The 17,507-nt window shown below is 42.7% G+C and overlaps 1 protein-coding gene across 5 annotated transcripts; it reads left to right on the top strand.

Moving 5' to 3' along the window:
* The first annotated feature begins 3,656 nt into the window (after nt 1-3,656).
* TP53INP1 (tumor protein p53 inducible nuclear protein 1) lies at nt 3,657-15,484 on the top strand. Of its 5 annotated transcripts, none has more exons than XM_051785314.1 (5): nt 3,775-4,094; nt 6,874-7,156; nt 7,664-8,012; nt 9,677-9,710; nt 12,040-12,189. In XM_051785314.1, exons 2-5 carry the CDS (start codon nt 7,045-7,047, stop codon nt 12,055-12,057), a joined length of 513 nt encoding a protein of 170 aa, XP_051641274.1. In that variant the 5' UTR covers nt 3,775-4,094; nt 6,874-7,044; the 3' UTR covers nt 12,058-12,189. The 5 variants fall into 5 exon arrangements, with proteins under 5 accessions (XP_051641270.1, XP_051641274.1, XP_051641273.1 ...); XM_051785313.1 differs by having other exon boundaries at nt 3,777-4,094; nt 7,661-8,012; XM_051785310.1 differs by lacking the exons at nt 3,775-4,094; nt 9,677-9,710 and adding an exon at nt 3,657-3,757 and having other exon boundaries at nt 7,661-8,012; nt 12,040-15,484.
* Nucleotides 15,485-17,507: the final 2,023 nt, after the last annotated feature.

Genomic DNA, 17,507 nt, shown 5'->3' with positions numbered 1-17,507 from the left:
AACTGAACATTAAACTGAAACTTTGGTTTCGGTAGCTGTGCTGCACTGACCTTAAACCAATGACACATGTCAGCAAAGGTGAATGGTGTGGAGGTTCCTGTACAGATATGCCAGGTACTTTCCACGTGAGCATGATGGATGTGTTTGCACAAATCACTCAGAGTGATACCAAGCTGTTTGTTACATATTGTTTGGAAAGTATTTTTATTTATCTTTATCTGGAGGATATATCTTGTCCAAAGTCTAGAGGGAGTTTATTTTTTCAATCTGTGCAAGTTCTGTTTGGTGTGGTTCTCCCTCCTGCTACTCAGTGTTTCCAATACAGAGATAGATCTGTATTCTCACCTACCATTTAAACAGGCATGTCTGCAGAATAGGGCCTCTCCAAGAGGCACAACACATGGCAGTGCTTTGTTATAAGCTCAATGCTCTCATTGTAACTCGCAAGTCTTGTGGTAGGAAGGTCACTCTGTACTCCACGGCTAGACATATATTGTGCCTGCTAAATACTGCTGTAGTATTTCATCGCAGTGGGAACCTGGACAATAGGTCATGCCTTGCATTAATGTGTAGGATCTTGAAAAATCAATACAAATAACAGAGTACTGCTGCACAGTCGTTTACTATTCCCAGGACACACAGAGCAGCAATGGCTGTGCCATTAAGCACACAGCACAATGGACACTCTGCTAACTCCTACCAATAAATTCAGAATCATGCAAGGGCATGTATTATTGGAAATATGAATGGTTCCCTTGCTCCAGAGATCTTTTCAGAATATTTTTCTGTAATACAAATATAAGAGTCAAATTCCTCAAGAGAAGGCCAGTTTCTGACTCAGCTTTTGCATCTAGCAAGCCCCAGACTTACTGTATTTTTTTTGCTGTCTGAGGGCCTGATCTAACAACCATTAGAATCAATAAAGGCTAATTGATTTGAAAGACTTTGGATAAAGCCACAACCCCCACCACAACAATCACCAGAAAATTTATCATTGACCTCAGTAAGTGCAGGATGAAATACCTGGGCTCTTGGTCAGCAGGTATTTGAGTCCACACACATAATTTATTTCATTGTAAACAATTTATATACCTAAGTGCTAGTCAGATATGGAACAAAAGCATGCTGGTTGCCAGGCTGAGAAGAGGGGTAGCTTTTAGATCTGCCTTTTCCTGCCAACGTTTTTTGGAGGAAAAAATAAGCAAGTTCATTGTTTCCCCCATTTTGTGGTGATAGAGAATTAAGAAATAAGTGAGATGAAAAAGAAAGATGTTGAGAGCAACACTACAGAAAGAGGAGAGGTTCTATCCCTTCAGTTACTCCTCAGGGGACTTTCAAAAATATAAAGAGTGACTTTTTAACTTCATGAGAAGTCTGTGTCTCAAATACAACCCAAGCTTTCCTAGGGCTTGCCTATACTGGAAAAATACATTATGTTAATTGATTAACACGTAGGGCTTAATATAACAGTCAGTATAAACAAAGACTACCACTTTAACATTTTTTGTTGTTGTTGACCTGAGGTAACCCAGCTGCCAAACATGACAGTTCTTGTCTACACTAAGTGGTTTGTATTGCCTTAATTAACATGCTCTAACACAATGTAGTTTTGCAATACAGATTAATCCTTTGGGGCATTTATTCTACACATTTAATTTTCTGTCGCCTATCTTGAATTTGCAGACATGCGCTGCTTCTGCCATCTCCCCTCCCCTTTCTATGCTGGAGCCACTATCTTTGAAAATTGAAGAGACTTTGTAGTTGTTCTCGTTTGTTGTTTCAACTTATAAACTGAAAGTTCAATCAAACATACAATCAGTTTATGCCCCTTGATAATGCTGTCATTGTAAAAATAAAGTTGATCTCATAATTCAGGAAAGATTAGTTCAGCCTAGAAAAGTATCATCAAATACCAAACATCTGAAGTTTTTGCAAAAATATTGCAGACTGTACAGCTGGGCAGTTTCTCGGTCAACTTACATAGCCTGTTCCCAGCCAATAGGAAGGCACTTTGCAGCGTTTTTCCAAAATTTACTTTCCCCATTTTGTTTTACATAGAAAAGCTTTGTCCTTACAAGAAAATAAAGAAGAAACACTAAAGAAAGAGAGAAAAAAAGTGGACAAAAAAAGATAATTTTAACACTGAGGTTAAAAGCTCAAGAGGTTTATCGGGACTCCAGCAACCATAACACTCTCATGCTGCACACCTTGTATTTTAGTACAAAATGTTATTTTTTTGCAATAAGTTATTCCTCGGCACTACTGAAACCATGAAAAATCCTTAATTGTTATGGCTAGACATCACTGATTCATTTCACCATCTTCTGAAGGACGCAGATATTTGCCTGGCCAGCGTTCACTGCAGTCTGAAGCGACTATTAGCTGTCTGATATATTCAGAGTTGTATTAAGTGACTGAAGGTGTGCAGCACGGCCACACCAGCTCTCCTGGGCAGTAGCTTCACTGCCTGGAAATTCCTTTCAGAGAGATATGCAGCTAAAAGGAAAAGTGCTGCATTTACATTCATTGCCTCTTCTTTTTTCGTAAAAGAAAAGAAGGGGGTAAGTGACCTAATGCACAAGTTTTCTAGGGCTTGAGGTGTGTGACTTGGAAACTTTACAGCCCAGTTAAGGTGCTTCAGCCTTACAAATGTTGAGGGAGGTGATTCTTTTCCTCTATTCTGCTCCTGTGAGACCCCACCTGGAGTGCTGTGTCCAGTCCTCAGAACAGTAAGGACATGAACCTCATAAGAGAGATATGGAACTCCTGGAGAAAGTCCAGCAGAGAGCTACAAAGTTGATCAAGGGACTGGATCATCTCTGTTACGAGGACAAGCTGAGGCAACTGGGCCTGTTCAACCTCAGAAAGAGACAGTTGAGAGGGAATCTCATCAATGTCTGTAAGTATCTGAAGGGAGGGTGTCAAGAGGAAGGACCCAGGCTCTACTCGTGGTGCCAAGCAATAGGACAAGGGGCTAAGGGCAGAAACTGATGCACGGGAAGTTCCACCTGAACATGAGGAAGAACTTCTTTACTGTGCAGGTGACCACACAATGGAATAGATTGCTCGGAGAGGTTGTGGAGTCTCCCTAACTGGAGATATTCAAGAACTGTCTGGATGCAATCCTGTGCCATGTGCTCTAGGATGACCTGCTTGAGCCGAGAGGTTGGACCAGATGCCCCATTGTGGTCCCTTCCATCCTGACCAATTCTGTCATTCTGTGACCTGTTGGAGTGGCTCCAGAGGAGGGACACCAAGAGGATTAGTAGGATGGAACACTTCCTGTGAGGAAAGTGTGAGAGAGCTGGGGTCGTTCAGCCTGGAGAAGGCTCCAAGGAGACCTTATAGATTTTCACAATGAGGGTAGCAAGGCACTGGAACAGGTTACCCAGAGAAGCTGTGGATGCCCCATTGCTGGACATGTTTATGTTGAAAGGAGCTCTGAGCAGCCTGGTCTAGTGGAAGGTGTCCCTGCCCCGGGCAAGGCTTGGAATGGGATGATCTTTAGAGTCCCTTCCATCCCGAGCCCTCAGCGCGGGGGCGGGGCCGGGCGGGCGGAGGGCGGGGCTGGGCGGGCTGGCCCCGCCCCCTCCGCTGCCCACCCGCCCGTCACGTGCGTTAGCGACAGGCGGTGGCGGCGCCCATTGGCGGAGGCGCGGGGGGCGTGGCCGGCGGCCGGTCCGTCAGCGGCGCCGCGGCCGTGACAACAAAGGGCTCCGGAGGCGCCGGGGACGCGGAGCGGGGGAGCTGCGGTCCGGTGAGTTGGCTGTGGGGGCACCGCGGGCACCGGGCACTGCCGCTGACCCGGCTGTGATGGTGTCCTGCGCTCTGAGCGCTGAAAACCAGTAGCAACAGCGGAGTTCCCGTTTCCCTGTGCGTCCATCCCGGCTTCTCTCTGCCGGGAAGGCGCCGGGGCCGGGAAGTGTTTGGCGTTTTCCCGGCTGTGGAGCAGCGGCAGTGCCTTCCGTGCCTCCCGCCCAGCCCCGGAGCGCGGCCGGGAAGGTGCGCAGCTGCTGCGGGCGCTGCCGGGTCACCCCCGGCGCCGCTCGGAGCGGCTTTTTGGAGCCTCCTGGTGGTGGTGGAAGAGCTGTGAGGTGGGGCACGGGGGGATCAGGGATCGGCTCCCTCTGGCAGCGAACTGCACAGTGACTTGGGGATGCCATTTTTGGGTTTTGTTTGATTTTTGCTTAGCACGTACCGCATCTCCTTTGTTAGGTTAGGAAAAAAAAAAAGGAAAAAATACTTTTTAGTGCAGCGATACTTTATTGTTGACATTCATTGGATATGTTATCTGTAACAACCTCTTAATCATTGCTGCAGCTGACTCAGTTCTTCCCAGCCTTATGTTTTCCTGCAGCTGATAGTTCCTGCCTAAGAACTTGAAAATCTCTCTCGGTCTCTGTCCCGTTTTCCTCCCCGAACGGTGGCCCTGGATAACAGTGTAACTTCTTGGTCGCCTTCTGACTTGCACAATAGCACATGAGCGTGGCCTTTTTAAAGGCACTTGTCCAAAAGGATGTCAAAACATCAACCGGTATCTGAATGATTCAGATGTTTTTTTGGATCCTCCTTGGGGTGGGGGAAGGGGAAAATGGGGCAAACTGCTTTTGATCTATAGAAAGACAGTTGTGGGTCAAAAGCTGATGTTTGTTTAGCTTATGTTCTCAGGAACAGTGATCTCTGCTTGTTAGAAGCTAATTACTTGATGCTGCTGTGATGCCTCGAGACTTAATATAGGAGTGTCAGCTCTCATCCTTCTGCACTCTGCAACAACAAAAAGACAGCCTCTGCCTGAAGGTACCTTCAGGCTTGATCTAGGAAGGAGGCAGCACATGTGTGTGGGAGTACAGGGAAAGCCAGTGCTGATCAGCAGCTGTGCGGTGGCTTGCTAGTTAGCCTAAAAAAAACAAACTCTTTTCTTCATAGGCCTTGTGCCAGGAGAGTGTTAGGGAAAGAAGTGGAAGGTAGCTGGAAAGCTACAGACTTCAAGCATTCACTCAGAGTTCATTTCCGTATCCGTGGTAAGCTCTGCCTATAATTGAAGCACTCAAACCTTCTCAAGAAGGTGCTTAGGAACACTGTGGGCATTTGGCATTTCCTTAGGTAACCCATCCAGGGCTTAGCAACCTTAATGGTTAAAAGTGTTTCCTGCCATAACCACTGAAAGCTGAACTTTACTGCAGTTTAAAGTCACTTCTGCTTGCTCTGAGTGTAGAAGGTGGCAATAAATGTTTGCCTCTTTCTTCACATAATTTAGTACTGTTGTAATTTTTGCCTTCCTTCTGTTAAGCCTTTCCATTTTTAAAATTTTATCAGTTTTCTTTAGTCTTCTGATCATTTTTGTAGCTGTCATAAAGAGAGCCCTGACGTTTCATTTTTAAGTGTGGTCCTTAAAAATAGACTTTTTTCACAACTGCAGCTGAGCCAGTTGTTTCTGGTCTTGTTTTTTCCTGTAGTTGATAGTTTCTGTTGAGGAACTAGTGTGCATAACTTCTTGAGTTTTGCTGTACCTTTCCATATTGCTGCTGAAGACTACTTTAAATTCTACTCCTTTTGTGCTATTTGAATAAGGAGGAAGCTGCATAAATGTGTACAGAAGCAGTACTGTATGGAGCAGGTGCTTGTCCTTGCATTGAAAAAGTAGGTGATGGGGTTTGGTGTCCTGGGATAAGATGACATAGGAGGCCCAAATGACCCTTTAGTGTGGCCTGAAAGTTCTAGGGTGACACAGGGATTACTGGCCTTAAATAATAATCTTAATGGGTTGTATCTTCTTTTAATGGTTGAGTTTGTCTAGTGTAGTGTGTTTTCTCTCTCTTTCTGAATGCAGGCATTCACACTGTCTTACCTGCATATATTCTTCTCTGTTAAATTATCAAACAGGTATTTAATCTGTAATGATTCTGACATGCTGTGGTGATTCAAATATTACTATGGCAAAATTAACTTGTAGTGAAATCAGTGGATATATATCCCATAGTCTTTACTTTTTTAGCTACTTTAATGGCTTCTCCTTATTGGCTCATATATAAATATCAAAGGCTGTAAGCATGCTGATCTGAGGTGTTTGAACATTCAGCTTCTTGGTACTAATGGGATTTTTCATCTTAATTGCCAAATGCAGAGTTCAGGCTTATGGTGACCAGTTACATGTAGATTTAGGGAAATGTATTGAGAAATAAACATTGGGTTTAGTTAGCATACATGATACTTTTCCATGCTCCTTAGACTTAGCATACATGACTAGTTGGGTGGTTGCTGTGAAAACGATCCCACTGGTAACTGGTGCACTTTGAACCTGAAGACAGGATGTGCCTTCCTACTTTGTTAACTTGTAGGCAGTGGCCCTGAACTGAGTGTGATGGGAGAGAGAAGAAACACTGCCTTAAGCTTCCCTGAGAGCCCTCACAGGGGCTCCTCTTTGTCAACAAAGGAGATGAGTTGTCTGGAGCAGAAAATATGCACTTGCCCTTCACATCCCCCTCTGACCCGGAGGAGGACAGGCAGGGAGCTGGGAGAGCACCTTGGTGAGCATAAACACAAGGCTCCCATACAAGAGTCCTCCCTTCTCTTAGGAGAAGGTGAGACTGACAACTGAACAGACCTTTCCGTGGGGAGGAGGATTGAGGGGAAGGCAATCAGTTCCCACGGGAGACCTTTTTGGTGTTGTTGGTTTTTGGTGTTTTGTTTGGTTTTTTTTTTATACATATCTAGATGGGAGGGGATTGTGAATACCAGTGAACCTGCCTCTCCTCTTTGAGGAAAATATTCACTGGTAGCTCTGACTACACTAGCAAGGGGGCTTTTAACTTGTTCCCCCGGGGTTGTTACCTGTTGCTTTGTCATTAAGACCCTTGTCATCATTTTTTGCAGGTTCACATAAACTGTTTACAAGTCATGCCTCTGCATGTCCCATACCTAAGCTGATAAAGCATCTATGCACTTTAATCTCAAGTCTGTGCCACTCTGCTAGTACAGTGTTAGCTGTGCCTTGAACCTTGGATGTAACGACCTACCAGCCAAAGTCTTGTTCCTGCCTTAGTAATGTTTCAGAGGTTAAATAACATGCTCATGGGAGAGATTGATAGCTTGTCCAGCCAAGAGCCAGAGTTCAGTGAGAAAGAAGACGACGAGTGGATTCTAGTTGACTTTATAGGTAAGATGTCTGTCAGATATAAGCTCTGCCTTTGTCATGCTCTGGCTTTTGTTTGTCTTACTTCCAGGTGAACAAACCAGTAGCTTGGAGAACCTTTATCTAAGTAAAACCAGTGTGGGATTAGAGTATAGGGTGTCTTCCAAACAAATGTACTAAAATATGTTGAGTAAACTGGTGAGAAGAATGATGTCAGGTTTATAAGCCTGACACAGATTCAGCAGAACCACCTGTACAGATAAAATATATTTGACTTATTACGCAATTATATAGCTTTACTGATAACAGTTGCTTCACATGTCTAACATGGCTTGCCTTTTTTCCTCTCTTGCTTTATAAAGTAAAAACTTGCGTATGTGCTAATAAGAGGTTTATTTCTGGTTTTTTTCTTGTTTTTCTTTTTCTTTTCATATTCTGTTTTTGACTACGTGCAACCTTGTTGGTTTTGACCTCCTGTGATCACCAACATCCATGGGTTCCTCTCCACTGACTAATGGTCACCTACAGCAGACACTTGCACTAATTGTTCTGTGGAGGAAGCAGACATTGTTGAAGAATCAACCACGGATGGCTCACCCGTCTTCTCTTGTTTATCGTCTCCCTTGGAACACTTGCCGGAGGCCAGCGAGTCTTGCTTCATCCAGTTTGAGTCATGTCCTATGGAGGAGAGCTGGTTTATTACCCCTCCCCCATGTTTTACTGCAGGTGGATTGACCACTATCAAGGTGGAAACCAGTCCGATGGAGAACCTCCTAATAGAGCATCCCAGCATGTCTGTGTATGCTGTCCATAATGCCTGTCACAGCCTTAATGAGACTGGATGTGGAGATGAGGAGTTTCACAGCCCAGGTAGTCCCAGGTATGTGTGAATTCTCTTGTCAAGCAGCTCTGTTCCTGAAAATATCTGGTTTCTACTTGATCAACTTAGACACTTAATACTGAATTTTCCAGCGTATTTCAGAACAGGTGAATAAAGCATGAATACTACACAAGGTGGTCAGGGCTGCCTGCCTGCTTAGAAAAATGTTAATACAAGATGACTGTGTCAGGAAACAGCTGGGTATGCTATTTTGATACTACAATGAATATTGATGGAGCCTAATTACTCCCTTGCAGAATATGTCCCAGTCGTGTTGAAACTGCTGGCAGTTCACTGTATATCCAGTAATGTACATATGAAAGCACTTTGCCCCCTTCACAGCTCTATGTTTCTTTCATAACTGCTGATTAATACCTATTCAGTCACCTTGTGAGATGAAATCTAGGGGCTTGGGTTTTGGGTGGGTTTTTTGGTTTTTTGGGTGTTTTTTGTTCCTCAACATAGTGATAGATAAGGATAGGATTAAATTTTTCCACAAACAGCTTGTGAAACAAAAGCAACCCAAAATATTTCACAAAACTTTGTGCTGTAAACTTCTGCTTTTAGCAAAGTAAGAAGTTGTACTTTTTGGTTTTGGGTCCTAAAAATCTGGCCATGTGGGGTTATTGCAGAGGCATGTTTGCCATGCACTACTTCTTTGGTGTTTGTGTGTACAACTATACAAATATACTATACATCGTAGATGTATACAAATACTGTTTCTTTGCCATTATGACCCCTCATGTGCCCATGCATTCATTGATTTTGAAATAATTGGGTGTTTTGTGAATCCCAGTTAATAACAAAGACTGACTTTTCATCCCAGCTTATTTTTGCTTATGTCTAGAAGCAATAATAAAAAAGAGAACAAAACAAACAGAGAAAAATAAAAAGAGAAAAGACTATAGTATACTAAGTTTTGATATACAGGAAGAAATGAGTGTAGGGTGAAGTTGCTGCAGGTAGACGCCTATTGACTTCTCTGATCAGCTCCTTGCTGTATTTTAAGTTCTTAGTTCAAAGAAACATATGACTTGGAGATGATGTGCTGCTGTATAATATTGAAGTATAGTGCTGATACTATTGGTCTTTGGGTGGAGGATTTGTATAATTGGGGAGGGCAGTTAATGATGTTAAGTATCAGGGGTCTAGCTTAACTTAAACAGGGAGAAACTATGAGCACACAGCACCTTTAAAGTGAGGGTCTGAAGTAATCTGCAGAAGAACTGGAGGCTGCAAGTCATGCCCTGGAACAAGACAGTAAACCAGTTTATCTAAAATACCAATTTGCAGTGTAACACTCAAAGTTGGATACTGACTTTTCAGTGACTTGAACTAGGGATACTGGTATAAATTCTTCTGGAGAATAATCCTGTCTCATACAGTACAGTTAAGCTGTTTTAATGTGGGGGGAAGCTAAAGGTATGATGATCTTCAGCTGGCATGTAATTAAGTTTCTTCACACTGCATTCTGTGCTGTTGCTTTGTCAGAAGATCTAGGCTCTTATATTGGTTACTTTGGGTGGCAGAACTGGGACAAGACAAGTCTAAAGCTGAGGTAGACTGCAGAAACTGGGAACATTGATTACACTGATTTTGCAGTAAGTTTCAAAAGCTGTTTTGAAGTCTCTAGTGGTTTAATGGTTGGCCATTTAACATTATAGGGCCAAGAAAAGCTGCTTAAGGCACACTGGCACAGTAAGTACTACTGTTTTGGGACAGTGCTTTTTGTTTGATCAGGCTGCTAGCAACACTGCTTCCTCTAGAGCCTTGTCTGCCAAAGCAATACTGGTTTTAGGACTAACCTTTGTGCCAAATGATGTTACTTGATCAAGCCTAACTACATCTGCTTTAACAAGCCAAAATGCTAAGTGCAGAAAAATTGCTGAAATATTAATTGGGGTGGGGTCTGAAGCCTTTAACGTTTCTTGTGAGGTCTGGCTCTATAGTGCAATTAGCAGAACACTTCTGCTTTCTAGCAGAATAGATGGTGGGAGTGCAGCAGTGAATGTATATAGTGATGGTCTGGCTTAAGACACAGCCCCTCTAAAACTCCTATTTTGACAATATCAATGGAGACTTGTCAACCCTATTCTCTCAGTGCATAGGGCTTGCTAGTGCCAGGCTACCAAAGGCAACTAAGGTACCAAAATGGAAGAGTGTGTGGCCTTTTAGCCAATTCAAACCACCTTTGCTATCCCAGTTTCACTTTATGTTGACAAATAGAAGAGTGTTGGTTTGCAAACCAGTGCTGGAAGGGTATTTGATAAGCTTAAGTATCTTCCACCTGCAACTTTAAACCAGTTTTTCTCCTTTTGTGGAGGAAATCTATTTTCTCATTTTAAATTCCTTTCAAAGCAAAAGGATGTTGTATAAACTTCCCCCTGTTTGTCAGATTAGTCATATTTTTCCATAACAAAACCACAACAGTTTGTATTAGCAGTTGCTGCCCTTTGCTAGTTTAAGAGTTTGCTTAGGAAATATGGGTTGCAATAATTGTGCTGTGGCTTCCTGGCTCCTTACAGCTTTCCCCAGAACAGCTTCGCTTGAAGTTCCACCTCCAGCACTGCTGATTGTGCTAAGGGATTGCCCCATATAGAAAATAGTAACCCCATATTTGCAGGTACCCTCATCTATATTAAACTGGTGTAATCTGCATAGAACATATTTACAGTGCACTGTGAATTGATTGGTGCTGTGTTATTATTCACTTATTTCTTGCTTGATATTTTAAGTGCTAGGTTTAGGACAATATCCAGTGAATAAATGGGAAAATCAGCATGTCATATTTGGCTGTTCTGCTGTGTCTAGTCTTCAGTCAGTCATATCTAGCTACCCAAGGATCTAAAAGCAAGATTAGGATGTTTAAAATAAAAAAAAAGGTAGAAGGCAGGGAGTATTCCCTTGCTGACAAGGAGTAATTCCCTCCAGTGTGGAGTGGTGGGAGGCAGAAGAGATCACATCTGTGTCGGCCCCCCAAGAGTAAGGCTGCAAAGGGCATACCATGGACATGGCAGACCCGATTTACGTCTACAGAGACTGCATACAATACATGCAATTTAAGCCCTTCCAGAAGAGTCATCGTAGTGCCAAAAAACAGACTTCCCAAGAGACCTCTTGCTCATGCCTGAGCAAGTTCCTGGTCTTGCAGACATCTTTCCTGAGCACGCTCACCAGTTGACAGCTGGTTGTTGGGTCCTGGGTGGGAAGAGAGAAGGCAAGCAGCTCTGATGCCACTGGTCTTGCACCAGCTGTAGCACTCAGATTTGGGTTTTGCTTTGCTAAAATGGCCAGGCTATTTTTAACTTTACTTTTGAAGTTTCAGGAAGTGCCAGTGATTGTTCTGTCAAGTAGGGAAGTCCTTTTTCAATATGTCAGTCCCTGCTTGCATAGGCTGCTGGTTTGTTTTTCACTATTGCATGATGAAGGAAGGGTTTGCCAAAACTGCTGACTCTCTGCTCATGAAATTTAGAGGGCTGGTTGAGGAACAATCCTTCTAAGTTATTTCCTGTGTGTGTCACAACTGATCTATCTTTCCCATTCCTCTGCATGAACATTGTTTGGATTTACTTGTGTGGCTGGCAGTTGAAATGCACTTTCATTAGTGTGCTTCTGTTTTCAGGCTGAACCACCTATGTTCAAGATGATTTAAAATCAAACTTTCCCTGATGGATAACTCCAAGTCTTCTAAAGCTGGAGCAGTGTGACACACATTGCCTTGTGTTTCTGATGTGTATTGCATCTCGGGCTTAGGGAGCTGGGGTGGGTAAGGAGGAGCACGATAGTGTAAGATGGTGGAAGTCCAAAGGCTGTTGTGGAGCCCTCACACAGAAAGTGAATTGGCAGCACTGCTCATTACTTACCAGCGTGGTAAGTGGCTTGACCTTGCCTCAGCCCAAATCTATGTCCAGTAGAATTAGGGTGCCCTTTTGAAATGCTAGGTGTTGATCTCCATGTTCTACCCTTTATTTTACTTGTCTCTCGAGTGCACCTCCTTAATGACTGATATCTGTTGTTACATTTCTAGACTGGAGGCCCGAAATGAAACAGGACAGCGTGTTCACTGCTATGTCACGGCTCTTGCTACTCGTTCAACTTTTCTGGAAAAAAACAAGAGCTTTCGTCCTACCCACTGGATAAAAGAACATAATGAAAGACACTGTCTCAATAGAAACAGTCTCCGTCGCCAAAATCTTACCAGGGATTGCCACTCTCGGCAAATCAAGCACAACGGACTGTTTGTTCACCAGCCTTGCCAGCGTCAGTTCAATTACTGATGGTTCTTGTGGTTTTAATCTATGGTCTAATTGTTTTTTAGGTTGCTCTTGTTTTCATGTGTAGGTAAGTGTAGTCAATCTGAAGCTGATTGTCAATCCCTCAAACACAATCATAACTAGTGTTGCATTGTTTTGAAAAGACACATAAATCTCCAAACGTCTTGCAGCGAGTTATGAATGTTGATGTTAAATATCAATGTCTTGGAAGCCTATCAGTACGATAGTTTGTGTGCTGTTTTATAAACTATGATGTATAGATGGGTTCTTAGTTAGTATTTTAAAGAAACTTAACTGAGATGGAGATCAGTTACATTTTGCATTAATCAAAATGGAGTTAGAAAAATTGAGGTTAGCCGTATGCTTTAATGACCAGTACTTGACAGCTTGTGTATCTGTCTGTATTCAGCATATATGATTACTTTCTAATGAGGAAATTCTATAGCTGCCAGTGGATATTACATAGCTGTGCTGAGCTGTTGCAAGAAGGACATCTCATCTAAATTGCCTAGTACCTGCTTGTGTTAGTGGAGTCTGTGCAGGTGTGTTGGGTACTTGATATGGATATTGGAAGAGGGTTAAATGTCCCCCCAATATTGTTGCAGTATGATATGGCACCAGTGTTACAGATGTAGTACCTCACAGTGGAGTGGAAAGATAAGTGGACCTATGGGTAAAGTGCAGATGCACAACACAGAGAACTGAACTGGGTTTTACTTGGTACAGTTTGAGTTCTTACTCCTTTCTCTAACTATTTCTGTCTTTGATACATGTATTTCCCCTACCCTATCTCATTTAATCTCTAGTCTAGTTAAAGAAAAAAGATGGTGGCTTGACTGTTCTTTTAGTCCCATCAGTAGCTGACTGCTGATGGACAGCTATTTCTGAGCTACAAGTTGCTGTTAGATTGTCTTGATATTTACAGATTGAGAGTAGCCCAAAAATAGCTAGAAGGAGGCTTTCATTAGAAGTTCTCCTAATTTTCTCTCTATGAAATGAAGTCCAAGTTAATGGGGACTTGAAATGAAGGGCAGTGTGAGGCAGGGAGAAGCAGATGCTGGAAAACAGTCTTAGAGAACTAAACACAGCGATAACAGGGTGTGTAAAAATTGATCAGCAGTGGTGGTTCTCCTAGCCCATTGGAGGCAGGACTGGGGCCAACAAGAAAGAAAAGCCATTCAAAACTAACAAGTAGTTTTCTTAAGAACACTGTGCAAGATGTTTTGGAAGTTGGCAGGCACTGCTAACTACAACTACAGGTGAAGTAAAGTTCACCTGTAAACAAAAACTGTGTTCCACAGCAGCCATACAGCGTGCTGAACCCTGATAGATCAGTCTGGGAAGTGGATTAAATGAGCGTGGAGGTGAGGAAGCAGAAATCTGCACTGAAAGAAGGGGGGAATGATAAGTAAGTTTATCCTCCTTTCTTTCAGTGCTTAATGTGACTTACTGTGTTTTCTCTTGTGTTTAGTGCCTAGGGCATTAAAGTGTTAACATTACACTCAACTGTGTCTTCCAGTAGTCCTTATACAGAAGTTGGTATAAGGAGTCACGTGGGGAGTCTTTGGAATCAGGTGAGGTCGATAATGTGAATTATTCCAGACCTATGAAGTATTTTAAATTCAGCCAAATGCTTCAATTTCACTGAAGCAAAACCCCAACAATTCAGATTGACCTTGATATAGTGGTACTGTTGCACATTCTGCAGCTGGAATTGTAGTGGAACCTACTTGGCATACAGGAAACAGCATTTATAACCTCTGTTTCACTGCAGATGTGCTGCTTCACTGAAACTAGTGTTGCAAAGGGATGTTGAAAATAGTTAAATGTATAAAAGCAAGAGGTGCTTTCCTGGACACACTAGTCTTTTTTTTTTTTTTTTTTTTTTTTTTTTTTTTTTTTTTACACATTGAATTCACATGGACACTGAAAGAAAATAAAATTAGTCACATCGTGAGTTTCCAAAACAGAAATTTTGTTACTGTTATTTTCAGCAGTATGTGCCCATGTCTATACAACAATTCTGTTCTGGTCCAAATACTCTAGTTTATTTGCAGATAGCTGTAGTTTCACCAGTCTCTTACCTGTTCACAAGTACTCTTACTTGCCCTCAGATTATCTACCTTTATCACTCCAGCTTTTTGTCTGGCTTAAACTTCCGTCTCCTCACTGCCAACTTTCTAGCTCAGGAAAATTCTTTGCTTTCCTGTATTACTTTTCTTTATATAAGGTAAATACTTTCCTTCAGCTTTAATTTTCTTAAAGTAAAATGAAGGAAGATGGAGTCTCCACCTCCCTATGTTGGAAGGAGTAAGTAATCCCTTAGCTCTTCACAGGGAGATGGAGTTGAGGGCATAAGGCTCCCAGGCATTACAATGAGAGCCTTGGTCTGTTCTTCTCAGTAGGCAAATAAATGCAACTTTAGACTGCTCCTAGAATTGGGAGATACTGATCTTTTTATACTACATTACTAGATGACTTTCTGGTGATGAAAACCTATATCTTTCAGGATATAAACTATTTTGTTGCACAAAGCTGTGCTTCTCAATTTGTAATATTGGAAACCATATTATTGTGTGAGATAGTACTGCATCAATGGCTTTTTGTTAATTTGTTTTACATATTTATGTTGGTCTAGCCCTGTTTTGTGCCTGGAGCTATTGGGCAATTAGATTTGTTTTGGTTTTCTGTTTTAATAGTGAGCTGTGTGGCTTTTTATATGGTTTTTTAAGTTGTATTAAAGTGTGGGTTTTTTTCTTGTAAAAGTGGAGGCCTTGCACTGTCTCATACTGGTTGATATTCATGAATTTTGCTGAAATTGTATTTTCACACGTATTGGTCAATGGACAGATTTGCATTTTAAACTGTGCCTTCTACGCAGCAAACTTGAAGATTCAAAAGGGACATTTCAGTTAGGATTAATACTGTACATCAGTCTATGCATATATGGCAGCTTCTCTCCAGAGCCACTTCTCTATTTGTAGCAGTCCTTTTGATATGGAAGAATGTCTGGCTCTTATTTTTAATAGTTTAACACAAGCTGAAAACAGACAAAATATAGCACTTTGCCAAAAAGTAGCATTGCTTAACCAGTGTGTATTTACTAAAGTGATCTTCTGTATTTTGTTTTCATCGTGCATCCTGTGCACCATGGGGAAACATGATCTTAACTCTCAATAAAAAATGGCCTATTAAAAATTGTCAGTCTATTCTTTAATATTAGAGGTTGGTCAAAATCCAAATGCCTGAGCACCCCATTCAGGTAGCAGGCACAACTACTGAGTGTCTCAATGTGTGCTCTAGTACAGAAGTTACTCTGGGAATGGGTTTGCATTGCTGATCAAGTGATAAGGTGCATCCGAGCGCTGTTACACATCTCTGCCAACTGCTGTGTTTCCTGATCAGCATGTGGGAGCTCTGTAGGAGAACAGAACAGACATAAAAACACATGAAGCAGGCACGGGGTGGGTGGAAGGTTTTTCCTGCCATGAAACACCATGAAAAAGTCTGTGTGGAAGGCTGCTGGTACATCCCCTGCTGTGAGGGATGTAGAGATCCTGTGTAAATGTCCAGGGATGGGGCTAGGGAAGCCAAAGCAGATCCACCTAGCTGAACCTGGCAAGGGATGTGGAGGACAATGGGTGTTGCAGCTGCAAATGGAACATTAGAGGAAGTGTGGGCCTGCTGCCAAGCAGGACAGGAATCCACATGACAAAGGACATGGAGAAGGCTGAGGTACTTCATGTCTTCTTTGCCTTGGTCTCTAGTGGTAAGACCAGCCTTTGGGATTGCAGGCCCCTGAGGCCAGTGGAAAATGCTACAGCAAGGAAGAATAACCCTTGGATGAGAAGGTAAGATCAAGGTAAGACTGTCTTGTAGATCCCCCTATTCTTCATGTCTGTCTTTAAGATAGGAAGGACACTTGTTTTCTTCCATCACTTAGGAATCCTGTCCATTGCTATAACCTTTTAGATAATTAAGAACAGCTTCACCATGACGTCAGCCAGCTCCTTCAGCAGTCAAGGATATGTGCCATAGATCTGTGTATGGCCCACCTCTTCAAGCATTTCTTACCTTGATCTCTGGGCAGGTACTGGAGCAAATAGTCCTGGAAACCAAAGATGAACAGTAAGGTAATTAGTAGTAGCCAGAATAGATTTATGGAAGGGGAAGGCATGCCTGGCAACCTGACAGCCTTCACAGTTAGATGACTGGCTCAGTGGATGAGGGGAGAGCACTGGATGTTGTTTATCTTGACTTCAAGGCTTTTAACACTGTCCTCCGTAACATCCTCCCAAACTGATGAGTTATGGACTGTAAAGTAGATGATGAGCAGGTGTATTGAGAGCTGGCTGAACTGCTGTGCTCAAAGTCAAAGCCTAGCTGAAAGCTTTTTTTTTTCATTGGTGCTCTCTATCAGTACAGGTTCTTACACATTAAAAACCTTCATTAAGAACCTGGCTCATAGGGCAGAGTTGTTTATGCACTGGAGGGCTGTGCTGTCATTCAGAAGGACCTTAAGAGACTGGAGAAATGAGCTCACAGGAACCTTGTGGAGTTCAACAAGGGAAAATATGAAGTCTTCTACCTGGAGCAATAATAACCCCAGGCACCAAGCCAAATGGCTGAAAAGCACGTTGGCAGAAAAGCCCCTGGAGGTCCCAGTGAACACCAAGTTGAGTGTGTTGCCAGCAGTGCACCCTCGTGGCCTCAAAAACTCAGACTCCTGGGCTGCATCAAGCTGAGTGTTGCCATCAGGTGGAGGGAAGTGATCCTGCTGGTCCAGCCTGAGCTGGTGAGACACATCTGAAGGCCATGTCCAGTGCTGAGCTCCCCAGTACAAGAGAGACATGGACATACTAGAGAGTATCCAGCAAGAGGCCAAGGAGATGATAATAGGATGGAAGACTGAAATAAGGGGGAGAGGATGAGAGTTAGTGTTTAGGCTGGAGAAGAAAAGTCTCGGGGGATCTTGTCAAGGTGTATAACCTGACAGGGTGTAAAAGACAACAGAGCCAGGACCTTCTCTAGTGGTGCCTGACAAATGGCAATGGATTCAAGCTGAAATACAGGAAATTCCACTTGAATGGAAGAAATAAGCTCAGTGATCTCCAGGTTGTTATCTGGGCTTTTTCTGAAACTGTATGTGAATTTTTTTTTTTCCCTCCAGTCATCAGGGATCCTTGATCTCTGTGGCTTTCCAAAAATCATGGAGAGTGGC

The sequence above is a fragment of the Manacus candei genome, unplaced genomic scaffold (genome assembly GCF_025592945.1).
Source record: "Manacus candei isolate 608988 ecotype Guabito, Panama unplaced genomic scaffold, ASM2559294v1 h1tg000019l, whole genome shotgun sequence".
NCBI classification, from domain to species: domain Eukaryota; kingdom Metazoa; phylum Chordata; class Aves; order Passeriformes; family Pipridae; genus Manacus; species Manacus candei.
Note: the sequence above shows the minus strand (reverse complement) of the source record. Positions and strands in the feature narration are given on the sequence as shown.

Bases quoted from the DNA above. Each gene is read 5' to 3' on its own strand.
- TP53INP1 (XM_051785310.1), top strand. From the start codon at position 7,045: ATGTTTCAGAGGTTAAATAACATGCTCATGGGAGAGATTGATAGCTTG. The intron at 7,157-7,660 runs GTAAGATGTCTG...GGTCACCTACAG, and splicing joins GATTCTAGTTGACTTTATAG to CAGACACTTGCACTAATTGT. The intron at 8,013-12,039 runs GTATGTGTGAAT...TTACATTTCTAG, and splicing joins CACAGCCCAGGTAGTCCCAG to ACTGGAGGCCCGAAATGAAA.